Source organism: Pleuronectes platessa, chromosome 15, assembly GCF_947347685.1.
Source record: "Pleuronectes platessa chromosome 15, fPlePla1.1, whole genome shotgun sequence".
Taxonomy (NCBI): domain Eukaryota; kingdom Metazoa; phylum Chordata; class Actinopteri; order Pleuronectiformes; family Pleuronectidae; genus Pleuronectes; species Pleuronectes platessa.
Window position 1 is genome coordinate 18,480,561 of NC_070640.1, and position 27,787 is coordinate 18,508,347.

General features: G+C 41.7%; 1 protein-coding gene across 1 annotated transcript in view; it reads left to right on the forward strand.

Moving 5' to 3' along the window:
- Nucleotides 1-27,787, forward strand: part of specc1 (sperm antigen with calponin homology and coiled-coil domains 1) — a 57,427-nt gene that overhangs the window by 7,746 nt on the left and 21,894 nt on the right. The window contains exons 4-8 of the mRNA XM_053440958.1: nucleotides 16,826-18,372; nucleotides 20,568-20,775; nucleotides 21,757-21,830; nucleotides 23,111-23,286; nucleotides 27,102-27,265. Of these exons, the coding sequence (XP_053296933.1) occupies nucleotides 16,826-18,372; nucleotides 20,568-20,775; nucleotides 21,757-21,830; nucleotides 23,111-23,286; nucleotides 27,102-27,265 (2,169 nt within the window). The remainder of the gene's footprint in view (nucleotides 1-16,825; nucleotides 18,373-20,567; nucleotides 20,776-21,756; nucleotides 21,831-23,110; nucleotides 23,287-27,101; nucleotides 27,266-27,787) is intronic.

Consider the following 27,787-nt stretch of genomic DNA (forward strand, 5'->3'; position numbering starts at 1 on the left):
ATATCCTATACTTGTGTATAACTGCAGACACATGGCAAGAATGGTGGTTTTGCTAAACGTGACATTCCCATCAGGTCGTCCACCTGGGCTGGGAGTGGGACTCTAAGAAGCCACGTGTCAAGACGTATGAAGGCAGACAGTGAGAGGATCTGTCAAACAGGTTACAGAAAGCGAGCTAATCAGCAAGTGGAAAATCACATCGGACACCTGAAAGAGCAGTGATGGTAAACTATGCATGCAGGCAAGCAGTGACAGTCATCATTTAGTCTCCTGCCTGCTTCTAAGTGACTGCACCTGACCTGAGAGGTCTGCTGAAACATCCACACAGGGAAAATGGCATGATTTGAATATAGATTGAGGTGATGATCTGTGGTATTTTCAACTCTTTGAGATAAAGTGCATTTATTCATGTGGAAGGGAGTAACAACATCTCTCTGAAGATGGTTTAGTTTGTGGATGAAAAATTGCAAACATTGCATCATGACATTTTGGAATAAACATGTTCTGGACTTATTCGGCTTTAAGTCACAGAGCAAAGATGGTTCATCATGATGGAAAGTATTCAAGGCTTTTCTCAAAGGCTGTCAAGTACATGTTGTGATTAGACCGTGGATGCGCTCCATCGTTGTGCAACACCAAATCTAGTGTCATCTTTTCATGGACGGTAATTTCACCCACATCACATCACATTGAGCAAATCATTAATTAAACGTTAGGAATGAGGGCGGCAGTGGTGAGATGCAGTATTTATTTTAACAAGCTCCATCAGAACTAGGTCGTGCCTGGGATACTGTGCATACATAGAAAATCAAAGAAACAACACAGATGATAATTAGGCTAATCCCTATCATTTGGAAACTACTGCAGTGCTTTGAGAGCACACATTTTCTCCCATCTTTTTATAATCATGGAGCTGATATGTGATGCCCTATTTCCCTGGATGAAATCAATCCAGCCTGCCTACGCTAGGCACCAACTACTATTTTTAATCTTGATCTTTTAAGATATTTTGTGGTACCTTCTCATCTCCAATTCCTACTAGATATCAGACAGCATTTACCCGCAAATGGCAGATTTCATTGTAGTCAATATATTTTTGTGATAAAATGACTATTTATAAAAGAAGGTTATTCAACAGACAAAACAAAAAGAACAAAAAGAACTTGAGGGTATAAATCAGAACACACACACGCTGAGTGACAGTCTTGACCGACAGTTGGACCCCACCCTTCCCTGCCCTCGCAGCATGTGTCAAAACTGTTATTGTTGCTAATGGGGTCTTGTCGCCATCCCAGTTGGCACTTTACCAATTCTACCATGCTGTCAGACAACGGGTTAAAACCCAGCCACGTCCTGATAACTTATTTAAAACGTTTCATCAATAATTCAGCATAGCTTTCACTCGGAGAGAAGTCCCTGTAGAGCGTGCATGGAGAAGAGACAAAAGATAAGACTTCCTGCTCTATAAATAACAAGCCCAGCAGGGGTGGCAGCAGGGCATAACTTTGTAAACTGGCACTTCATTGACAGGCATTTTCTACACCTCTTTTCCCTCGATGCGTGCACACTGATCGTTAATAGTAGTGATTAGCGGCATATAAAAGTCCCTCAGCAAATCTTTACTGCTTTAGATTGTCTTAAATAACAAGTGTCAGCTTGTAAACACTACTTCAGCGTGTATCTACTTCTACTGATACTTCACCTCTGTTTCATTCTACTGCTGCTTTTCTAAGTTGTTTCACAGTTTTGTTTCAGTGGTGATACCTCAGACAATAGATTTTGAAGAGTCAGCAGCACTAGCATCACAGTGGCATCACAAAGACTATCATAGGAGATTATGTGTTTATTATAAAATAAATGATTGCAAAAAAATAAACTTTTGTGTAATCATTTTGAGTACTTGTACAGGAATTGTTGTAATTGTAGGATTTTAAAGTGTTTGTAGTGTTGTGCTTTAGTGTTGTTTTCATAGTGTGTTCCCTGTTACATTTGAGAATATTTGCAGAATCTAATATCACATTTTGCCTTCAGGTAAAATTGAGAGCAAACATTTTGAGTCTTTGACTGCAAATTTGAAAACACGTGCGCCTGTTGGTGTCAGTGGGTTTCTTCGTTCTGAGTGGGTGGCACATGTCGGGGTTATACTGCTGATTCAAAGGCATCGTACAAGGGACCAAATTTATTACTTTCGCCAAGGAGGTTATGTTTTCACCCCTGTCTGTTTATTTATTTTTAAGCAAGATTACGCAAAAAACGACGTTGTATTTCCATGAATCTTGGTGGAAGGATGCACTATGAGTCGGAGAAATCATTACATTTTGGTTTGCATCCGGGCGGATCCAGTTTATTTATTTTTTGTACTTTCTTTGACATTGTGAGATTTCACTGATTTCCCAGGGAATAATTCATCTTAATGAAAAAAGGCATTCATATTTTGGGGACAGATATATATTTGGTGCAGCTTGAATTGAATTTAAGGGGACTGTTGTCTTGGTCGGGGGTATGCACCTAGCTACTGTCATAGTGTTTTGCTTTGTCATTCTTTATTAATCCATCAACCTAACCTAACACAGGTGAGGTGACTATTTGTGTTATCTTCCAGTCTCTGCTGTAGGAGAGGTCTGTTGTCAGAGAGTGATGGATATAAGGTTCCTCTTAGTTTGTTAGTCACATGTGAGTCTTGTTGGCAACATCAGATCACTTTCTGTTCCTGATCCGCTCGTAGCCTGCATCATTTCCTTATAGCGCCAATTGACTGTCGGGGGAGACAGGCGAGGATGGATTTATGATGAAAATGTAAGATGACCTCAACGGTCTCAGTCAAGGAGAAGATGTGTGTGTGTGTGTGTGTGTGTGTGTGTGTGTGTGTGTGTGTGTGTGTGTGTGTGTGTGTGTGTGTGTGTGTGTGTGTGTGTGTGTGTGTGTGTGTGTGTGTGTGTGTGTGTGTGTGTGTGTGTGTGTGTGTGTGTGTGTGTGTGTGTGTGTGTGTGTTTCACTGCCCGACTCCAGACACCAGCAATGTATTCCCAGCAGGGCCCTGTCAGTGTGTGTCCGGGTTTGCGAGGCATCAGAGGGGAGAAGTATGGTGCTCGAGCTCCTCATATCTGTCAGATAAATTAATCAAACATGGCTCAGTTCACTGGGACGCCCCAACCTGCATAAGCACTCAGCCATGACAGACGCACAAACAGCAAGGAGACATATACGGGTCAGCATGCAGATGGACACTTAAAAAATATGCATGCAAAGTTACCCACACCTTCTGCATCCTCCATACTGTCCTCTCTTAGAAGTAAGATATACAGTATGATCTTTTACCCCTCCGTTTATTATGCATGCAGTATAGAAAGGATTATGGTAAGCTGCGATAGCTTTACACCTACTCAATACTGTGGGTTTGTTTCAAAGGCTAGAATCAACACTGTGTTTACTGATCAACTGACACAAAAAGACACATAGCCCTGTTTTTGGTTTGATGACCAGAGTTTTGGCATCAAATCTGAAATTCCTCTCTTTGTGACACCACTAAGTCCCCATAAAGATGCACGACAGAGTGAAACGGTCTTGCCAGATCTTGAAAGAGGCCTGAAGGACCCACAGAGATGGACGTCCTGCGGTGAGGAGAACATTCTTAGCTGGATTACTGGCATGTTTGTTTACTGAGGTGAACGTGCTGCTCCAAGATTAGGAGAGAGGAGAATATTAAGAAAGGGAGAACAAACTACCAGCGGTGTGTGCATCATTTATAAGATAGGAAAGGTTTGGAACCAGCCGTGTACAGTATTGTAGCAGGCAGCTAAGTATTCATCCTGACATGAGCAAAATCACAATGCAAACTAGCCCTTCTTTACAGCCTGTGGATAATTTTTAAAAGGCTTTTCTGGGGCTGAGAGTATTTTATGCATCAAATACATTTTTCACTTTCATTTTCATGGTTCTTCTCAGCGCTGAGCAGGAATGAAAAAGGCTGGTAGCTCTGAGCTTATGCAACACACTGTAGGTGCCCATACACCTAAAAATATCAGTGCTTATCCATGTCAAGCATGGCTTTAAAAAAATATAGTAAAGTAAGGATGAAAGGATTTTAAGAATTATTACATTAACATCAACTGTTATATGAATCAGACATTGTTCCTCCCTAATATGGGAGGAACACATTGCATCAGCAACTGTTTTTAATTTATAAAGTAGTGTTGTTATACTTCCTGTGTTTTTTTGTTACTGAGGATTATTAAAGTAATTCTTGATCTGGAATAAATCATTTTAAGGACAAGAATTAGGCCAAATATTCTGAAAGCTGTTAACACACATTCACTCACTATGACACAACATTGAACACTGGAAGACACTAAATATGACAGGTCATTCTTCATTCTAACTTGGTTTCTCCCTGTAGCTCTTGCCATCATAACAATGTAACCAGTGCGTGCATTGTGAATGAGAACGGGCAGAAAATAACAAGCCATCCTAATACCAACTTCACCCAACCTCACCGAAAATAGAACATGACCCCCCTCTGCTTATACACATGTACAGGCAGACTCACATAGACACACACACACATGCATGCTATTGTCTCCTGCTGGGCGTCCTGCAGGGGGAAAAGAACAGAGTCTGGGGTGGCCTCTGATCCCCGGCACAGCATCTCCTCTCCCCATTTATGAAGACATCTGTTGGGTAATGGCAGTTGTGAGTCTATGTGGGGGGGAGGGAAAGGATGGGAGATTTTGTTAGAGGTCCCAAGCTGCAAGTTCACTTGAAAAAAAAAAAAGACAAGAGCTGTACTGTCCCCCTCTGCCAAAAACACAAATAGTGCCTTTCCTTTACTTGAGCTCTTCTTTCCTTCCTTTCTCCCTCCACCCTCCTTTCACTCTCTCTCATACTTGTCCTTTCAGTACCAGTGAGAGGGACGGTTCATCTCACCATTGTTTAACCCATAGTGGTGTGAGTAAATTGGCTGACAGCAGTGGGAGGAGGCGTGTTGATGTGTGTGTGTGTGTGTGTGTGGCCCGGGAAGCCACTCCTCCTCTGAGCTGATTCTAGTCATCACAGCAATAATGAAGTGAACACGACGCTGCCTACCCGCCTCCCTGCCAGTGTGACATACTGTCACTGCTCTGGAGGACACACACATACACACACACACATAGTCACTCACTGACAGGACACGCAGCCTGCCTCCTCACAAATGCATACACACACTCTCACAGTCCTGGGAAGGATTGGAGACAAGAACAGAAGAACAGAAGGAGGGAAGAATACGTCTCATGATTTCCTCTCTATTTTACTGAGCGCTTTTGGTTGTGAGTGCTGAGCAGAGACAAAAACCTACACACGCTCACACACCTCCCCTGCAGCCACGGATTCTTGGATTTGTCCACCCCGGTGTGGAGTGTGGGAGTCGCGGAGTGGACCACTATGGGGAACCAGGCGGGGAGACAGGAGGAAACAGAGTCAGGTCTGCTTCTATTGTATCGTGATGTTCCTCAGCATCACTCGTACCTCTTTGGGTCTGTCTATCTCTGTTGATGTAAAAGGAAAAGACATTTGTTTGTTAAATAAAACAGAAATGAGCTTAATCTCCTGTCATGTCATATTTGAGTACATCTCTGACAGACAGGTCCTGACTAATGCGTGTTGACTACAAAATAGTACTGACTGCTGAGTTCTGATTAATATAGCCTGGAGTTATAGCAGCTGTTTCCACGAGTTTAAATTTTTTTGTAGTGTCATGGAACAGGTGTATCACGTTTCTTTGTTCAGTCAGTACAGGTCTGTTTGTGTGTATATGGGTGCACCTGTGTGTGGATCTTCCGAGTCAGGAGGGGGAAAAGGCTGAGGGAGTGCTAAGCGTGAGAAAACCTGCCCTCCACTGCTCTGAGCTTGCTGCTCCTCAGTAAGATTTCCATTTCAAAGTCCCTCTGCACTGCATTCGGCAACAACTTCACAATCGAGACACAACCAACCTTCTCCTCATTTCTAGCCTCTGAATTTCACAAACAAAACAAGAATTTGCTTATCATGTGTTGTGTATAAGCACATATCCCCCTCATGTTTTTACAGTCACACAAAATGCATTTGTACAAATAGAGCTTTATCGTATCTTTGTGCCGGTATGTGATTTTATTTGCATGTTTCCAGCTAAACAAAGTGGATACTGAACTGAGCAGACTCGCACACAAACACACAGTGGAGTGTTATGTCAGCCGTGGGTGTTAAAGCTGCATCATTTCATAGCAGTTGCATATGTTGTTTGAAGATAGAGCACAGTAGGCTCAGATTGGTGGTAGCAAGCTGCTGCATGCTTGAAAAGATTAGCTCCCAGTTTCTTCTCCAGATGCACATACAGCATAGTGCGGAGTGCGCAGTTAGTGCATGATACACAGAGCCAATGATTGTAGAATAAAGACATAGGACGAAAGAAGGCTATTAATACTGTCTTCTATTGAACAAGTTAATATGTATTTATTGTTAAAACATCAAATATTATTCTTGTTCCACAGGCTATGAAATATATTTAAACTCTGCTTCGTTCAGGACTCCATGATTTTTCATTTCCAAACCTACCACATGAACCAACGTTATAGCTGACTCAGCTATATGTTGTGAATTGATTGACTCCCCACTTCGAGCCTCTACAGTAAATGAGAATTGATTATTAAATAGCTTGATTTTTCATTATGTCCATTTGTGATATGAAGCTGTAGATGAATGAGTAATGAGGGAGGGGGTCAGATAAGCCCTTGAATCAATTCTCAAAAGTATAACAATAGTAAGCATGAAGACTTTTAAACCTCTAATTGAAGCACTAGTTCATTATCTGCTTTGTTTGAACAGCAGGATAATAATGGATAAGAGCAGTGAAGTCTACTCTCTCCATGTTAGCCTCCGTTCTACCCAGATGCCGAAACTGAGCCAGCTGAGGTTTGTCAGACAGAATAACAGCTCTGGTGCTGGACCGAGGGAAAGAAACGTGGGAATATGAGGAACTGTTCAAATTTGATTGATGGCGTTATCTGTGAAGTGGCAGGGTAAGGAGTAAGCTGTCTGCTGCAGCGATAAGGAGGTTGTTATCAGCAGCAAACTACACCAAGGGCTACTACATTGAGCCTTCCTGTCTCCCCACTGGCTCACCAGGAGAGCAGCCAGGACAAGAGCCTGTGGTCAGCATGTTGTCAGCCGTTGATGAATTGTCAGTAATATATAGCCCAATAACAGTGGGTCTATTTTCAGGACTCGGTCGCTCATACCCGTTTTGGCTCAGGATCAAACCAAAGCGAAAACATGTTTGTGTAGTGAGGTAAAATAGATTGTTGTGACTTACATGTGGGCAAAAATGGAAAAGTTCGCACTCTTGTGGTTTCTGCCGAAGTTTGATTGGATGCCTGAAGGGAGCTGTAATGTTGAGGACACTGCCAAAAACATGGAAAAGCAAAGAGTTGGGGAAACTATCAATATAGCAGTTGGCATATTGTCACTTGAATAACATTGTTCTTTCTGTTCACAGCAGCACAGCAGCATTAAGGATACATTTGAATGGAGATTGGTATATGGTTGTAGAATCCAAGCTCAGCTAGCTCCATGATAAGGACATCCAAGATTTGTCTGAAAAACTGAATATAATTTCACTGACATATATTTTTAGGATTATTTCATATATGATAGCCAGATTATTTTAGCTGAATAGTAAACTTCCACTTTTAAATACAGTTGCGCTGTACTACTTTTAATAGCCCCTCCACAACCATGGCAAACCAGGTGTTTTCACTACATCTACCTCTTTAGAGTGCTTCACAGCAGTGTGTGGGTGTGTGCACATGATTTGACGTCTACCAGCATCTCCTGTTAGCTTTGTTGTATCTGTCGGGGTTGGGTCATCTCACACATTTGTCATTTTAATTTGTACGTGGCAGTTTAGTAACCTCGCAAGGTTCCCATCATAGATTATTCTAACGGAGGGCTGATCATGTAACGCACCTTTGTGTGGGGGGGTTGGCCTCGTTGAAATTTATCCACCATCTCAATCATAGCACGATAACTAGATTGTATTCCTCTACCTTAACTTCAATCAAGCTACACCAAATTTCACACGTGCCATATCAGTTCTCTAGATATGCCTCTATTTGTCATTAAGATCCACGACTTATTAGAAGGAAGAGATGTGTTTTTAAGCCTGTGGCGGAAGATGTGTAGACTTTGTGCTCTTGTGATGTCAATGGGGAACTCGTTCAGCAATTTCAGAGAGAGGACAGCAAACAGACGTGATTTTGTTGAGTATCTAGGTTTCCCTCGCAGTGAGGGAGCTGCAAGCCGATTGGCCGATGCAGAGCAGCGTGGAAGGCTGGGTTGTAAGATTTAACCATGTCCCCGATGTAAAATGGGTTCGTTTCACCCTCAGAATGGTATGCAGATACTATGTCTTGAAGCAGATCCGGGAAGCCACTGGTAACCAGCAGTGAAGCAGGTGCGGTCTGGATGGCGGCTACCACAGAGTTGTCAATGGTGATAGTAAAGTCATGGGTGGGAGAGCTCTTCAATGAAAGGAAAAGTAGGTCAGTCTTCTAAAGTTGGATTTTTCAAGGGGTGTGCGGACATCCACTGAGGGTTGTGTGTCAGACAAGCAGATATTTGTGCTGCTACCTGTGTTTCAGACTTGGGAAAAGAGAGAATTAGTTGGGGGTCATCTGCCTAGTTTTGGTAGGAAAAGCCATGTGAGTGAATAACAGAGCCAAGAGAGTTGATGTACAGAGAAAAGAGGACATGACCCAGGATGGAACCTTGAAGGACCCCAGTAGTAAGAGGAAAAGGTTCTGACACAGATCTTCTCCAAGTTACCCAGTACGTACAGTCTCTGTGGTAGGATGAGAGCAGGGAGAGAGCAGAGCCTGAGACACCCAGATCCTGAAGGGAGGAAATAAGGATCTGGTGGTTCGCCATGTCAAACGCAGCAGAAAGGTCCAGAAGGATGACCACAGAGGAGAGAAAGTCTAGCAGTGTGAAGTTGTTCAGTGACAGCAAGGAGGGCAGTTTGAGTTGAGTGGAATGACTTGAAACCAGACTGTTGAGGATAGAGAAAGTTGTTCTAGTTTGGAAATGAAGAGAGTTGCTTAAAGATAGCATGCTCAAGTGCTTTGAAGAGAAAAGAAAGAAGAGAGACAGGTCTGTAGTTGTTTACTTCAGATGGGTTGATGGTGGGTTTCTTCAGGAGAGGGTTCACTCTTGCTTCCTTCAGAGAGTTAGGGAAGGAAGAAGGTGGTGAGCAATAGACTGTAGAATGTGAGAAGGGATGGGGTCAAGGGGATAGGCGGTTGTCGACAACATAAAAACCAAACGAAAAAAGCGAAACATAACCTCCTTGGCTTAGGTACTTAGGTCCCAAGAAAATACTAATTTCAGTTTAGTGGTTGCCTCACTTTGAGGTTGTGGAGTTCTGCTGCCTGCTTTTCAAGGTTTTTTCCTATCTTTATTCAAGAACTCATGTAATGTTCAAGTTAACATTCGTTATTCAAGACACTTCTAACACTGATAGTAAATACATTCCTGTCTTTATTAATGTCTTTTGAAGCACTGATTTATTGTGCCTGGTGAGTACTGCTCCTAGCCGTAGCAGACACTGACACCGCTGTGAGCAACAAGCCAAAGAATGTGGAAGTGCGTAGATTGCTGTGCCATCTCAACACCATATCAGAGGAAATTGACACAGGGCAGGGATTCAACATGAGGAAACAAGTTTGTCCAACTTCTGATAGCAGGGACACCATGAGGAAGTTAGATCAGTCATACTTTCCATGGCAGGGAGCAGCTGGTACAGTATACACACCCGCCATTCCACACTGCTTTGTGTTTGCAGAGGGAGGCGTGTGCTGGTTATATGTCCTGTTTGTGTAACCAGAGACAACAGACTGACCATCAGAGTTCATTGTAGCCTTAAGGCCTGAGGTCACATCAGAAATCATCAATTTATGGAACTAAGATGTGTGTATGAAAATGACACCTTACGTAACGGGAGCTGGATCTGAGATGTAAAGCCACTCACGCCTGTGAGTGTGTGTTTACTGGATAGCGAGGCAAAGTTGTACTCATGAGGTTTGCGTATCTGTCAGATGCTTGCGGAAGTAGTTGATCCTCACTTTGAGATTGTTGAGTTCAGCTGCCTGCTTTTTAGTTTTTTTTTCCCTATCTTTATTCAAGAACCTGCTCTTTCAGTTGGAGAGCAGGATTTATTGATTTCACATTATTGGTTTCAAGGCGGGTAGGCAGGAAAAGTTATTCATCATCACTACATCCTTCTGTGGGTTGCGGAATGAGATAGACTTGTTGCACACAAAAATAAAAATTCCCCAAAAGATCTCAGCAAAAGAAAGATTTCAAGAACAGAGGAGAAATCAAAGTGCAGATGTTTCACTTACACAAAAACAGCGTGAGTGCAAGGAGAAGAGTTGAAGCTTGAGCGCAGGAAAGATGTCCAAGCAGCCAAATATCTGAGTGCAAGCAAGCAGTTGATCACAAGTAGAGCAAATCTAAGCACAAGTGGGGCTATCAAAGTGTCAGTGCAGAGACTTAATTAAGAGCATTTCAAAATCTGAACATGAAATCAATCAGTCCTGCTGCCAAACTGAAACACTCTTGACTCAGGTCATGAGTGTCAGTAATGACTGAGATGTTGTTTGTCTACTTAATTGTACTCGAATGCACTGCAGAACCTTTTTCGCTTTATGCTGAATTTGTTGACTCTGTTGGTTAAGTCTTAGACGGTGCATCACTTGAAGAACCATAGCAACTTAAATGGTGGTTGATAGTTTGCATCTTGATCTTTCCACAGAATTAGTTTGTATATCCTAGTTGTGGTAAATCCAGGAAAGTAAATCCTGCATCTACTTTCCTGGATTCCCCAAAAGGAAACATTTATTGTAATACATTGTTTATTATAAAAGTATAAGGCTCAGATAGAAATGAGTTCAGCAGTACTCATTCCAACCTTTTACCCATCACATACACTGCTGCTATAAATATGCAGTTATTTGAAAAGGCTTATCATTATTTCTTCATTGAGGGCTGCATTTAACTGTTTTCCATCTGAAGCATTGAGACATTTTCTCTCTCAGTGGGCCGGCTCATGGGCCATGCTATTGGATATATCTCTAGGCTATTGGATCCATAGGCATTTTGAAGCAGAAGGTATCAGCATACGGAAACTGTGTTAAAAGTCTAGGCATGCGGGCCAGTTAAATGATTCAATTAGATTGATTAAAGGAGCACAGGAACCCAGGCCAAGTGGCACTTTGTGGCTCGCCAGCTCTCATGCTGTGCTGCAGAGGAAGCACAGAGCTGTTTGCGTTTCAGTCAGCGGCAAGCAGCTCAGCTGAGAGACACAATCAAGTCTTGCAAACTGTACTTTTTTTTAAAGGCAGGATGGAAGGTTTGCCCAGTCAGCCGTTGGCATGTTTGATTAACATGCTGCCTGCTGACACAGTCACCGCAGTGACTTCAGACTAACACTGGACAAGGATGTTTGGCTGCACTGCGGTTTACATTTAGGAGGTTAGAAATACTTCATGTGTTAAAACCACATTGTTCAATTCTCCTTTTAATGCTTCATTTTTCCTTGATATTGAGTATTCTCAAGAGAATAAATATTACTTCACCTTACATCAATATAGAACAAACTGTGTGTGATATTTTCATTTAACTAGCCTCCAAATTGGAACGGTTTTGATGTCAATATGAGGACCTAAGAGATAACTGTGTAAGGGAAATTGATTATGAGGGGGAAAAAGAACAAAAATCCACTGTTGGTTGAATGCTAAAAATGTTTTACATGGTTCAGAAAATCCGTTTATGATTGTATAGCAAGTCAATATCAATCTCCAGGATGTAGGCGGGCATGTTTCTTTGTCAACAATAAAGAGAAGAGGTCATGACCAGAACCTTGCGCAGAAACAAAACTGTTAGAGTTATGGAACAAAAAGAAACAAATCAACTTCTACCAAAATTATGGAAAGACGAAAGTGTGGATAAAAAAGAACAGCTCATAAGCATGGTGCTGGTATTGTTGTGGCTTTGTGATGTATGGCACATGAAATGGTTTCATTGCTGAAAAAAGCATTGAGGTGAATGTCACACAGAAGCATTCTGTTCTCAGATCAACTCAAATACATCCAAACCCATTGGAGGACATTTCATCATTCATCCGGAGAGAGATCCTAAACATATACAACCAAGCAACCAAAAAGCTTTTCAGGCTGAAGAGGAGGAACATCTTTGTTTGGCTGAGCCACTCACTGGACCAGACTAAATGGCAAGCAGTCATTGACATAGTGATTATCAACTAAATATAAAAAAATCATAATCTGTGTTTGTTTGAATGGATTTTACTGTATCTTATATGTAGCACGATTCACCTGATGCCAGAGAGAAAGATCTCTTGCGGTGCCTAAAACCAATTCAAATCAGTTCAGTGCTTTGTGTGTAAAGAAATAAAAAAAACAACAAATAAACACTGGTGAAAACCTAACGTCCTTGGCTGAGGTAACAAGGTAACAAGTGATGCCCTCATGGTTTGCAGTGGCACATTGGACTTTTGTGATACAGTTTACAGAAGCATGCAGGCTAATCTCTGCTCAGCCACTGTGGCAGTCATGGAGCCTCGGCTCTGACTATCTTCCACTTCACTAAGAGGAATGGAATGCCTGTGAGTCCCAGCAACTGGCAGACGGGCGCCTGTTGACCTATTCCATACCCTGTCAGTCGGACAACAGGAAGGCCAGAGACGCAGACTGGGTTTTCTGTCCCTCGTCTCCACTTCCACCTGACTGAAAACGAACTGCCCACAACATTTCCTGGAACCCAGAAGGGTTGACAGAAAAGTGACAGCCAGAGATTCCCGTCCAGCGCTTGTTTTGAGGTGATGAGGCCAGTGCGTCATTTCAGCTGCCAGCTCTCTGACACTTGACCACCTGCAGTCAGTAATTCAGTGTGACTCCTCACCCGTAACCTTCCTGCTCTGTAAATTGAAGACTCTGTGCACTGGCTGGCTCCATTTAACGGGCTGGTGCTGGACTGTTTCCAGACACGTAGCTCATGCTGTGGATTTGAAAGCTTATCTTCATTAGAAAGAAAGAAGCCGGACTTGTGCATTACTGTGATCACAGCGCTGACTTCCCATAAAATAACTGGATGCCTTTGGATTACTGGAAGTCAGTCTGAGCAATACAATTAGATAATTAGTTGTAAACCACACAACCATTTCATATAATTCTTATTTATGTTTATTTAACTTGGCAGGTCTGTCTGTGTATCTATTGTCTAAATCCATTCATCCATTATATATAGCACTTTTCCTTTCCGACGGTATATTATTATTTGCTTCAATCAATATATGGTTGACATTTATTTAGTTTATGGAAAGCTGGAGTGTAAATCCCTTTCTTAGACACTGAATCAAAAAATAACTTTCTGTTTCATTGGGAATGGTTTTCTTCTAAGCTGGTGTTTCACAGTATTTGCGCTTTGCTATCAATAATAGCCAGTCTTCTCACTGTGCATGAGTATTTATTCCCTGCTGGAGGAGAAAAGCTCCTCTGTGAGCCATTTAACTGCCCATTCAACTCCTTTTCACAGATTTAGTGCTTATCAGAGCTGGTTCCTATACGGCTCTGGAGCTGAGCCGGCCTACATTGAAGACGGCACTAAATTAAGACTGAACTGACTCTTATCCACAGGGGTGTTTTATATTTTTGCTTTGATCTGTAAAAGAAAATGTCGCTTTTTGTTCCCCATTGAACTCAAGAAGATATATACAGATTGAATTTAATTACAATCCCTGCTTTTCATTCAAATTATTTTTAAAGAGGGTCCTCTAACATTTGGTCAGTTGCAGGATTAGCATTTTTTTAATCTTCCTTTCAGGGAGTTTGTCACTTAATACACAAGGCATTAAAACAACTGTGTTGAAAAAACACCCACAAATAAAACCTGCTCTGCACCTGTGTTTGTACTGCAAAATACATTTGGTATTTGTTTGGCTGGATTCAAATATGGTAATGTATACACCACGCAATGATAACTATATTTTTGGAAACAGTCTCAGGCCTTGATGTCGAATTAAGAGCACCCCTAACAATCGGACACACTATTCCAATGACTCTTTAGCATCTTGCTGTTGTGCATGTGTTGGCTCCTTGCATCCAGACTGGTGTCATTCCTCTGCACACATTAAACAGCTGTTGTGATGTCATGGTTAAAGAGGTGGGCGATCTAAAGATATGTGAGTTCATGTGCTCCATCTGGGTTTTATTGACTAAGACCAAGAGGAAAACAGAATATGAAGGAACAGCGAATGAAGAGGCTGTCCAACAGTCCCAGTCGTGACATCACTCGTCCTCATGGGAATGGAGTGATTTTAATCACATCGGACACTTCTCTCTCTCTCTCCGTCTAACAGGGACCCATTGTCCCTCTCTTTGTTCCCACCTTTATCCAAATTATGACAAATGGCCATAGATTAGACAGGACCTGGTACATTTCTTTCTATTTCTGGACCTGTAGTGCGAAATAATCATTCACAACACGCAGTGCTGACTTGGTGTTAAAATCTTCCATGTGACAGGACACAGTTTACTAGTGCACGCTGTACTCGATCTGTCAGTCATGGATTCATCCTCTGTGAAGTGCAGTTATGGCCCAATGTATCTTTGTGAAGTGCAGGCCTGTCCAGTAAATCCATCTCATTGGAATGAAATGCTTATTTTTGTAATGGGTATGTGTATAATATGTATCTTAAATCCAAGCAAGATTGATTTCTATTTAAAGAGCATCTTTTAACTGAGAGTCTTATCACATAGACGTTCAGAGTGGATAGAGCTGAACATCTTTGCTTTTTCCTTTTGAATCTGAGCCTTTGGTGTGTTGATTATCATTATAAAGTCAAACTTATTAAACCTATATATATATATATTTTCATGATTTTACATTTACCCAGTGATGCATCTTTGCGTCAATACCTAAAGCACCTCACTTCTCAGGCCACAGCTGCACACTCCAAGAATGTTAAACAGCTTTGTTGCCGAGATATTGTGCCAGTGTTGGCAGCTTCTCACACAGTCACCAGTTTATTCATTAAGGGGATAGTGTGAGCAAAGTGCCTATCAATGGCAGAGTACTTAAAGATCCCAAATGGGTATAGGATTCCTGTGTGCTTGTGCGCGTGCGTGTGTGTGTGTGTGTCAGAGTGATGTGCTGTCTATCTCCTCACACAGGCTGTCTGTCTAGCCCCCTGCTCTGTGGGTTTGATTATGATGTGTGCACGTGAGAGACACAGTGCTGTCTTTGTCCGTGCACTGCTCAAGTTGCTTTATGCATGAACGCGCTACATGCACAGGGACCTTTGTCATCCTTTGAAACAAGCAGCCCCCTTGTGTCGGCATCGCTGTTTGTTGATGATCTGAAAACAAAAACAAAAACCTTGTCAGGCAGCACCCAGCTCGAGTCAGACATCGGCAAATACTCTCCATATTTGAGAGGGGTCTGGAAAAGGCTCGCTGGCAGCCCACGCTGATGCCTTTTGAAATGCCACAGTTAAGCTCTGCTGCGACAATGAATGACCACAGACCGCAACAGACAGACAGTACCAGGCAGATGCTCTGTTGTCCAAACAGAGAATATGTGAATAGGGTACAGTGACCAGCAACATGAAACTGCTGAATAAGTATGTGAATGTGACACACTCTCTATGGTTCACGGTTCCAGCATGTCACTTTGCTGATTCTATTAACCTTCTTTCTGTTTAAGGCCTGCTAAATGGTGATTCTATTTAGAATAGTTCAACCCCTGAAAAAGTCAAAAATTCACTGATAGTAAAGGGGAGGTTGAGGTAAGGGGTATCTAATAATATAAGTTTATAAATATTCTGTACATGTATGTTTGCATTGTTATTGTAAGGTTTGTAATTATTTTTGTAATATTATAAATAAAATTTAATAGAAACATCTTAATATTTACCTATATTTAAAGCTTCAGTGTGTAGAATCTGGTGACATCTAGTGGTGGAGTTGCTTGTTGTAGCTGAATACCCCTAACCTCATGCTCCACTTCCAAACATGAGAAGGAACCTGTGGCAGCCTTCAGTTGTCATAAAAACTCAAAAGGTGTTTAGTTTGTCCAGCTTGGGCTACTGTAAAAAAAACATGGTGGCCTCCGTAGAGAGAACCCGCTCCCGACATTTAAATATAGAGTATTTACATTTCAAGGGCCTATTCTATGGTAAAGAAACTAACAATTCCTACCATTTAGATGGTTACACACTAGTGAAAACATCACTAGGATTATTTTATATTCAATTTCTGCCATAAGATCCTTTTGACATAAATCTTACACACTAAACCTTTTAATAGCACTCGTTTAGTTTCATCTCAGGTAGAGAGTCTTTGCTGTAGTACTGCTCTCATCTCCTCTACTTTCTGTTTCACCATGTCTGCATCTTGGCCTCTCCTCACACACATGGAGCAGAGACCATCAGAGGAGAGACAGGCTGTCACCTCATTATCTTAGGTGAAATAGAAGCTTTCCGACCAGTGCTATATTACTCTAAACCAAAGAAAGAAAGATGTCAACTTCAAATGTCTGACAATCATGCTGAAATCAATCCAACAACATTGGTGGGGATGCTATTATCAACAAACATGTCTACATTCCTTTGTACAGGACAAACAAATTTGACACAGGCTGAGGTCCTCACTTCTGTGAATGGAATAAGTTCTGAATACATTTCAATTCAATCATTTAAGTGTGTCAACACTGTCTCAATATGTACTTTTGTTTCGTTAAGGTATTCAAGGAACCAAGAAGTCCGGTATCCCAGCACCCAGAGAAATCCCTTCTTCCATAACAAGGGACCGCATCTCCCTGAAGGACCAGCTGAGGAGCTCATCTACGAAGAGAATGGTTTCCAGTGCCAGCACTTCAAGCCTCTCCACCTTGGCAAAGCAGACTCGTAGCTCAACCAAGTCCCGCGGAGATGCAGAGGGCCAAGAAAAGGGTCTTCTGGAGTGCCAGGTGAAGGAGCTGCTGGCAGAGGCCAAAGCTAAAGACCTCGAGATCAGCAATCTTAGAAGGGAGTTGCAGCGCTGCAAAGGTAAAGCCTCCGCTGTTTCCTCTTCGCCCTCACACAACTCTGTTCCGAGCCAAGATCCCGCTTCAGATACAGAGCAGGAACAGGTCACGGAGGCCCTAGTTCTGGTCGGGGAGCTGAGGGAGAAGAATGGGAAGTTTCAGAGAGAGCTGGCAGCCCTCAGAGAAGAGAACCAAGTACTGAAGGGAAAGCTGCTTTCCTTGGAAGCTTCTCCACTCTCTAGTGCAAATACCCCCTCCAAGTCTTTAGAAAATGGCCTGCCTTCAGACCCCCACTCCTCGGCTTCACAACAAGACAGCCCCCCTTCTACTGCCAGCCCATTCAAAACCTCTGTCTCTTTCAGCTCCGATATCACCAAGGATTCACCTTCACCTGACTCCTCGGAGTTTGAGAAGATCCCTTCATGCTCAGAATCAGTGAGCAGTAGTGTCAGTTGTGAAGTTGTTGCACCGGGGACAGCAACCAGTTTGTCGGTACGGAGCCTAACAGAACAGATTCACAAGATGGAGGAGAGCCACCACAGTACAGCAGAGGAGCTGCAGGCCACTTTGCAGGAGCTGGCTGACCAGCAGCAGGTAGTGCAGGAGTTGACGGCTGAGAACGAGCGCCTGGCTGAAGAGAAGCGCCTCCTGCAGACCTCACTTCAACAGCAGAGAGAACGTCTGGAGATGCTGGCCCAGAAGAATGAGGCACTGGCTATCCGACTTCAAGAGCAAGCCCAAACTCAGGCCCAGAGGGAGGAAGAGCTGGGTAGCCAAGGGCCGCGGCTGGCCGAGTTGGAGCAGAGGTATGCCGACCTGGTTGAGGGCTCACACTTTGAACGGGAGAAGCTGGTGGACATCCAGCAGCAGCTGACCGGCAGCTTGCGGGCTCTGGAAGAGGAGCACCAGGAGTCCCAGGGCCAGGTACGCTGCCTCAGGGAGGAGATGGACAGACTACAGGCTCAGCTGGCCCAGGAGTTGGAAGTTGGAGATCAGGCAGCACAAGCTGCAGAGGAGCAAAAGGCGACAGCAGAGTGTCTCAGACTGGAAAATAGTAGGCTGAAGGCACAGGTGGACATAGAGAGACAGAAGGTGGGTGAGCTGAAGGCTATGCAAAGTGCCAGCGACAGCACTGAGATGCAGAGCCTGCTGAAGACAGCCCACACTGAGAGAGACAGGCTGGAGGTGGAGCTGACAGAGCTGAGCCAAAAGATGCTGCAGGCTCAGGCCGAGACTGAGCAGGTGCGAACCACAATGTCCAAGGTAGGAAGGATGCTTACATGGAAAATCAGTCAAAATACCACAACAAGCATCAGTATTTATCATTTAATAGAACATGTTGTTCTCAACAAGTATAATTTAGGATAAGATAAGTTAAACTTAATTGATGCCATGTCAAGGAACTTCACTTGTTACAGCTGCAGATAGTCAGAATGAATTGGACAAGAAAACATGAAAAAGTAACTTTCACCACAGACAGAAATATTTTATGTACTTAAATAAGGTACAATGGCACAGGATAATTTCTCAAGGATGTATACTGTATATTTGCACTATGTATGATATGTTGAAATAGATGTATACATATATATGAACATATATACATATAGATATATCAAAATATATTGGCAGGTATGTTATACAATATGAACATGAGTATTACAAATGATATGTGCTATACATAAATATAATCACCGTAGTATTCTTAAGAGCTGTATACTTTAGTTGCTTTTCACAAAAGGAGGCATACATATTGAATAATGTAATATAATTGTATAGATTATACAGATTGAAAAGTAATGTGTAAAGGAAAAAAGATGTCAAAAGGACAACTTTATTAAAAACTTTGCAAGTAAATGGTGAATAGCTATGATATGAATAGAAGGGCAAACTTATTTTACATTGCAAATGGTGTTAAAGAATTGGACAGCAGTGGGAAGGAAGGACCTGTGAAGTGTATTTGAAACTGGACGGTTCTCTGGTAAGAGAACGTCTCTGTACAGTTAAAAGTTACAACATTTTCCACTTGGTTGATTCCATTCTGTTGGTGTGTGATCAAACCTTCTCATTTTATAGTTGTTCTCTTAGTGATCTCATTATTTGTGCTGTGTTTGACAACCTAAAGGAATCCCCTTAAGTACAATCTCTCATCCATGTTTACTGTAATCAGTGAAAAAGCTAATCAAGCAGTTCACCCATAGAAACTGTTTGTTGGTTTCTGTTGAGATGCTCTAGTTGTAATGCAGTGATGTATATGAATAGCACTGAAATAAACCATACTGTTAGTTATATGTCTAGTTACGGTAAATATAATTATACCAACAAAAAAAAATTATAATAGTCCTTGGCTCAATCCCCAACTATATATGAGAATATGAGGAAACTTATCTTACACAATAGTTAGGATATGACCATTAAACAGAGTTCACGGCTGTCATTGGTTGCTTCTCTTCACCACCACAGCACATGAACTCAGTTTCACTCTTAACGGTTCTCGTATGTTTCTCAGTAGTCACTTTGGTTTTCCCCTTCAACTCCACACACACTGAGAGGCTGAGGGAGTGTTGTCACCACCAGCTTAGTGATGTCATCATTGCTGGAGTATGACTGTGGTGTGCCAGCAGTAGGGTGGTACACCAGTGTGCGAGTCACTCCTGTCTTCTGCCACATGGGTGTGAGGGTGAGGCTCCTCCATAACTTCCCCTCACAAACATCTTATTCTATTAGAGCCACATGCTGCCAGTTGGACCGTGTCCTGCACAACTACATCATGTACTTGTTCTAGTATATTCTGTTCACAGAGATCTGCTGTACGGTGTCATTTCTGAGGATGACTGCAATCACCACAGTTCATTGACTTCAGTTTAATAGTTGGAGCAAATAACACAGTGACGCAAAGCAGTGAACTCTAATTACTGTGAGTCCTTGCATGAAGCCTATTTTCACAACGCCTTACTGTGTGAACCTGACCCGAGCCTGATGCAGTTAATGTAAAAGCTGAAGTGAGTCTGTTCCCTGTCCCTCACATGCATGGTTATCGCTTGATTTCCCTGATTACAGACATGTGCAGTGTAAAAAATCAGGGGGCACCTCACCACTACATGAACTTTCACCACCTTCACCCCGTCTTTGCAAAGCTTGTTGCCAGCTGGCAAGTCATGTTGAAAATTGTGTGGTGCGAACTAGGCTTTGCCCTCAATCAAAACTTTTTTCTTTCTTCAGCCTTCCGTGACACTCGTGTTTGATGAGAGCATCTTTATGTAATTGTTAGAAATGTGGAGATTTAGAAAAGCACCATCACGACCAAACTGAAATACTGCACCACAAAGATCTACGGAAGATCAAAATAGCTTTACTTGACCCAAAGGGAGCCTAAGTACATGTGACAGCGAGTTATCACTTCAACATGAAAACCTGCTTCTTTGTTTTAACACAATTCTGCTCTGAACGCTACACAGGCAGAGGCCAAATGCCAGCAGGTTCAGGATTGGGCTGAGAGGAGGGAGCAGGAGCTCAGCAACCAGGTGACTTCCCTGGAGGAGGCTCGGAACCAGGCTGACAACCAGGTGAAGGAGCTGAAGGAGACCATCTTCGAGCTGGAGGACCAGGTGGAGCAGCAGAGGGCCGTCAACTGTCACACCAACCAAGCCGTCCTGGACATGGAGAGTATGTTCATTTCACTGGCTCTTCTGTTCTCTATGGCTCAGTCTCAACCTGCAGCCTTAAATCTTCTGTACACATATAAATCAGACAGTGATTTGTAATATTTAGTTTATTCTCTTTTATGTAAATGAGGGGCGACAGATTAATAGAAATAGTTGATCAAGTTGAATCAGCTCCTCTTAAAACAGTTCAAACTAAAATTGAAAACCATCATGAAGGTAGCACTTCTAGTAGGGCTGCAAACTAACTGTAGATGTCTTATTTTAAATTAGATATACCACATCAATAGCTTCATGAACTGACAACTGAATGTTCTGAATGTGTTTACATATACACTAGTAGCCCAGTTATGAGGCTTATTTTGGTTTTGATCATATTCAGGAGTGTTCACATGGAACATTGAGAATTCTGATTTATATCCTTGTATACATGATACATACAAGTATCCTGGTTACTTGTGTGCTGTTTGCCCAGGCACCTGTAATGTTTAAGTTTACCACGGTTACAACAAAACAGCCTACTGAGAATTTTGATTCCTTTTGGTGACTATTGAAAATGAGGCCACATGGCTGATAGCAGGCTGAACCAAGATTGCGTTGCGGATTTGGCTCATCCACCTTATTGGCGGCAATGGGAGATGAGAGCTACGGCAAATATTAAACATGTCCTCCACCTCCAACCAGGGCGCAGTGGGTGATAAGCAGCTGTGACTGGTGGTATTGGGTCGTTATGATGGAGTTCAGTGACACTGAATGGAGAGAAAACTTCTGTATGAACAGGCCATCCTTATCCTTATAACAGTTGTGTGTCACAATACTTTCTAGACGTAACTCTAACTTTGATATGAGCCTTTGTGCTATAGATCTAGAGCTGCAGGGTCACTCCTACACTGAAAGCTGTAGTGGATTCTGTGTTCAAATTCTGCCTGATACTACAGCACTGAAGTTGGGAAGCGGCTCTAAACCTTCAATTTCCTCATTGCAGATCTCGTTAAAAAGATGGAGGAGCAGAAAGCTGAAGTTGAGCGGCAACTGAAAGTCTTTAACAGACAGATGAAGGTGAGAAAGCTGTTTTTATAACAACTGTGGTGCTAATATTTATTCATTAGAGACTTTTAGACATTACAGGCTGAATACACAAGCCAACTGTAAACCAAAAACTAAAACTGTTCAGTCTATGTTTCAGATGATATTAAAGAAAATTTCAACAGTGGAAATTGGGGCTAACCTGCGGTGTCACTTTTGTATTTTGAAAAGGAAGCATGAGACTATGACATTTTGAGATCAGATCTACCTTTTTTTAATCTCCTTTCTCTTCTCTAGGTTTCCTTCTTTCTTTCTTTCTTTCTTTCTTTCTTTCTTTCTGAAATAAAAGCAAAACTGCCTAAGTAATTAGATATGCCATTTCTGGTTTTGGTTTAAGAGGTTTGAGGGGAGACTACAGTATGAGAAGCACATTGGGGTGAAACCTTTTCGTATTTAGAATGTACGGCAGAACAGTGGATTATGCAAGTTTGTCGCTTTTTCTGCCTAAACAAGGTTTTTACAGCCATTCGTCATCTTTTCATGAGTAGATATAATTATTAACAACGAATTTTAGGTGCACGGTCACTTTAAGGTAAGGATGATGCTCAGTTTTTCCCTGCTTTTTAGCCAACATGTCTGACCTTGAAGGAATTTTTCCATTGTTCCAGTACCACTGTGGATCATGCAGGAAGTCTGATCAGTATGTATTTTTTGGCAGGCACAGATTTTTTTTTTTTCCCAAGCTTTTCTTCTTTGAATATCACTTCTGTTTAGTGATTGTTTTATATCACATTATCAAGTGCACCAGATCATCTTCCTGAATTTTACTGTTACATCTTTAACAGCTGAAAATATGAAATTATATTTGTAAATTCAATTTATATAAAACCTCAGCATCTTTTGCCTCCCACAAACCACAGCGAAACTGTTATTCTGACTCTCCTTTTGTGGTTCAGAATTTTCTCTCTTGAGATTCCTCCTTGCCTTAGGGGTTTCTGCTGTTTTACACAGGTCTCAATTTAAAAGCAAAACAGTTACAGTCTAAATAAGATAATTATTCAAGAGGTCCATGTACGGTTCCAGAACTAAATGTGTAAATGCTCTACCTCTGTTGTTTTTGCAATGGTCTGCATATTATTTTCTAAATCAGATTAAATTTGACTGTTGTTAGACTTCATTTTAGCACTATTTGAGTGCTGGCATCACAAAAACTCCCCCTGTAAGCTTATCGTTTACTAACTTATAAATTTGATTGTATGTATCCTTTTTAAGGATCTGCCTTCAGTATACATCCATATGTTTGTGTCTTTTAGGATGAAAAAGAGGAGTGGCGTCGGTTCCAGGCGGACCTCCAGACGGCAGTTGTGGTGGCCAATGACATCAAGGTGGAGGCTCAACAGGAGCTGCGTGCCCTCAGGAGGCAGCTGCAGGAGGAGCAGGATCGCAGCGCAAAGCTTTCTTCCGACCTAGAAGCCGTGCAAGGAGTCAGGTACCATCCTCACCATACTACACCAGTCCCCCGGCCCCCAAAAAACCCTCCCCTCCTTGGCTCCCCTTGTTTAGCGTTGGGCTGCAGTTCCTTTCTCTCTCAACACAACGTGGAAATGAGATACCTGCCAGAGTCTCGCCATATTCTCATTCAGAGCCATGTTTCATACATGTCGTTAAAAAGTTATATATTGTAATCTTAACTCTGAAAAATCTCTTGCTTAAGAGGTTTCTAAAATTCCAACAAGACCTTAAAGCAAGATCGTATTATTCATTTCATATCTTGGTGTTTCACCAGATTAAATCTTTGGTGTTTGAGAGTGGAGCTTTGTGGGATTTGGCAGACTCTGTTGGTAAATGAGCAGTCTCCTGTGGTATTTCCCTCTGTTTATTCTACTCCTTTAAGCTGCTGCCCTCTCTGTCTCCCTCTTCCACACTGTCCATTGCCCTGCAGTAACATTCAAACCTCATACTTCACTATAAACCACAGTCTATTTATTAGAGATTATTATTTTAGGAGAATGCAGCCGTGGTGGCAGATCTGCTCGACGCACAGATACTGCTTAGTTTTTTCCAATGCAACACTGAAGCCAGTGTCCTCTCTCTACTTATCAGGGAAAATGTTCCAGAACAATTTATCATGCTATTAAAGAGTTCATGGAGTGTTGTTGCACTGTGGCCATGCAGTATTGTGATTGATGTATTTATTAATAGCGTGGCATTGGTTTGTGTGCAAATATAATGTATTTAAGTGTTTGAGCATGCAATTCCATGGAGTTTTGACAGTGTTGTCACCTTCATTATCATAACAGGTCAATATATTTGTACCTGTGGCAAAATCTGCTTAGATATATGCTGCTGTTTATCTGTGTGGCCAGTTACAGTGTTCTTTAAGCACACAAATAATCTCAAAATTATTCCTTATTCCCTCATTCATATGTATATTATCACCTCATAAATCTCATTAGAGCAGTTGTAGTATGTCAAATATTGTAATATTTGGTTTAAACCAATGAGTATAGTGAATATAATTGAATTAGTATATGACTGGTTTTAGACCATGGCTAAATCAGCAAACTCTCCCAAGATTAGCTGTTACGCTACAACCGCTCCCCACCTCCAGCAGCTCCCTGTGACGACTCTGTCAAAGATGTCCCTCTGACACGACTCCCTATGTAAAGTCCAGGTGAGTTCCCTGCCCTGTCAGCTCTCTCTCAGCCAGCCTGCCTCTCCCTGCCCTGTGTGCTGCTGCCACTGCTGTTGCTGCTGTTCACTGACTTCCTACCTGTTTTTGGCTTGGTGTTGCTGTTTCAGCCTGACTCTGTCTGTCTTTCCATACACAGGCTGACTGTACTCTCAGGGATCGTCTGTCTTTACCCTCTTTCGATTTGCTTTGCCTGGTCCTTCTAAACCTTCCATTCGAGTAGATGTATCTGGTGCCCCCTGCTGATCTTTGAATGAATAACCCTTCTACCTTTTGTGGTTAAATAGCAGGATGATCTGCACGGCATGACTGGATTTAACTCATGCTATGCATCATCTGCTGCAGATCAATTTGCATAGCATCTTCATCACTTGTTTAGCCACACTTGACATCATGAGTGACCTTATTAGTCAAATATGGTCTGCATGGAGCGGTAAAAAAAATAGTCCAATAGCCCAGAGGTCTGCATTTCATAAAAAAAGACGTTAAGAAGTTTTGCTGCACATGTACAACTGCACATGTTTAATACAGTCTTCATAGAGTAATTATGTACAGTAGTTCATCTTCCTCCTTTTTTGTTTTTCAGAATAAGCACCGGAGCCACTTTTGAAACCAAGACGGCAGTAGAGGGGCACTAGAGAAGTGCCCTCCACCTCTGCACCAAGTGAAGACAGTGTTATTATTGCACTTTTTAGCTTTATGTGTTATTCAAAATGTAAAGTGGTAAACGAGTGAGCGGTCAGATGCAGTACCCAAGCAAGAGTCTCATGACACAGTCTGGTTTCCATTACTCCAATACTTTACATTTGTGGAACCTTCTGAATAATAATGTGCTCTGTAGTATTCTTTCTCGATGAATGTACTCTTATTGTTTGTTATTTTCTTGACTCGTGCTGAAGAAATGCCCTTTGTTTGAGAGACTTTCCTTTTTACACTCTGCAAAGTAGATTTGTGCCTTTTAGAGAGTTTAGGGGAGAGAAGTGTGTGACATGTGAAAAATAGAGTAAACAATACTGTTCAGCCAGTATGACACAGTTAAGATTCCGAAGGCAGACTAATACCATCAGAAAATACACACGTCAAGACAAGAGCAAAGCAAGAGGATTGAAAGAGATTTTATTCTAAATCAAAGTGGCATATTTTAAGCAGTCAAATTACTTTAACTTTGACCTGTGTTTACTTTAAAACTTTTGATGTAAAAACCAAACAAAAGGTAACTATTCTAAGACCTAAGTTTGGTTTTGGCTCTGTGGTTGGAATTAAAAACTGACTGCTAAGTCATATTTAGCCATTAGATGGCACTATTGAACCCACAATTACCATATACGGGACTTCCAAGTGGATATACTGGTAATGTCTCCTCTGTTTGTCTGTCTTATATTTACACAGCAATGTATATCATTGTAAGCCATGCTGTCAAAATTAGATTTTACAACTGTGACAAACACTGACACCTGTACCTCAGGGTTATTTACTCTCCTACAACAAAGATAAGGTTAATGGTCCATTTTAACTCAAAGACCAAGAGACTGTGCTACAGGTTCCTGAAGGGATTGTTTTTATCCTTACAGCAAATGTCAAATCATCAATTAAACTACATTTTCTATCATTCCACTTTTCATTACCCACAAATTGTAGATGTGTAGATGATGTGATTGATGATAGAATCAACCACTTATCACTTATCCAAACATCAGAGATCACCCAAGGCTCTGGTACTTCTTAATTAATAGTGATTCACTATGTTCAATATTTACAGTTCTTCTTGAACATTCTCCTCAGTGTGTCAGATATTTGTGATGTCACACGGTTTAATCTTTTCAACTGAACGCTTACATAATATGGTGTTGTTGTGGTTTATTGGCAAACAGTTGTCTCAGGTTTTACTTAAAGTCCAACTTTTATCACAGATATTCAATTTGTGCATTTTTATTATTAAAAGCCATATTTTTCAGCCAGATATTAAAGCGCTGATGCTCAAACTGCTCTTAAACAATATTTAGAAAAAGAGGAGTTGGGATTGATCATTTTTAAGCCATTCAATGAACAATACAGGGAATGTGCTGTTTATTTATTCTTCAAATAAAGACCCAGAAGCATTTGGTGACTGGTTTTTATGCCTGTGAAAGAGACAGACTAGTGTGTTGTACATCTGTATGACTTTTGTTCATTAGGTCAATGAATAAATGCAATTACACCAGTCCAACTGTGGTTTTGTCTCTCTGTCTACACTCTTTGGAGGTGAGTTCAACACAGAAAGTCCTCATTGTAATTCACTCCTCATTCTTCACTGATAAAGACACGCTAATCCCACACCTTTTGGCCTACAGTGCAATGTTCACCAGGGTTAATGGTAGATGATGATCGATCCATGATTGAATTAGCTCAGATCAATAAGTGAAGATCACCTATTTACAATTTACCATAATCACGATCCTGTCAATATACCTAAACCTTTTATGTACACATTCATCGTAATGAGCAGGTAATCTTGTAAGAGGAGATGTAAAGGAAGAGATTTCAAAGTCCAAGCCTCACTAGTGCACATGCTCTTGTTTTCAATGAATGTATTGTGTCTGTCTACACAGCAACCAATTCATTTTGTCTGTTAGGTCCCAAAGTGACGAGGGGAGAGTGTCCGACTCTGATAGCAGCCGTCACTGGTGTGGCATCTCCATGATCCCGACCACGCCCTCCGACGCCAGTGGAGATGCAGAATCAGAGCCCGGAGCTACTGTCAAATCCCTCATTAAGTCCTTTGATACTGTCGGACAGAGTGAGCACCGAGCACCTCTCCTCACCCACACAGACAACACTCACTCTTTCCTGGGAGTCCCACTGCAGCAGTTTAACTATAGAGAACAGCTGGTGAGATATCCAGTGTGGAGATCTGTCATTTCTCTGGAACACAGTTCTGTGTAATGGTGTTGAACTGTGTGGCCTTAAACGACCTCAGGCAGGTTGGAGAGTCATTTCTGTTTCGGTCAGTAGAACCAGTGGTTTGTGTATGTGTTTGAAAAACTGATCAAGATGTACTATTTCATTTTTATTTTTGAAGTATAGCGCCACTGTTGAAATGGTTGCTCTGGTGAATGAGTCTTATCAAGTTCACTATGTATCATAATAAAGTATACTTTAATTATTAACATTAATATTAATAACAAATACTACAAATTATGTGGAGCTAGTTTCGATAACGGTTTATATCACTTGACGTAATCTTAGTGATTTTTTAAATATAGAAATCCATAAAGCATTAGCCGATTTTTGTAAGTACAACCCTTTATCGATTTTTTTT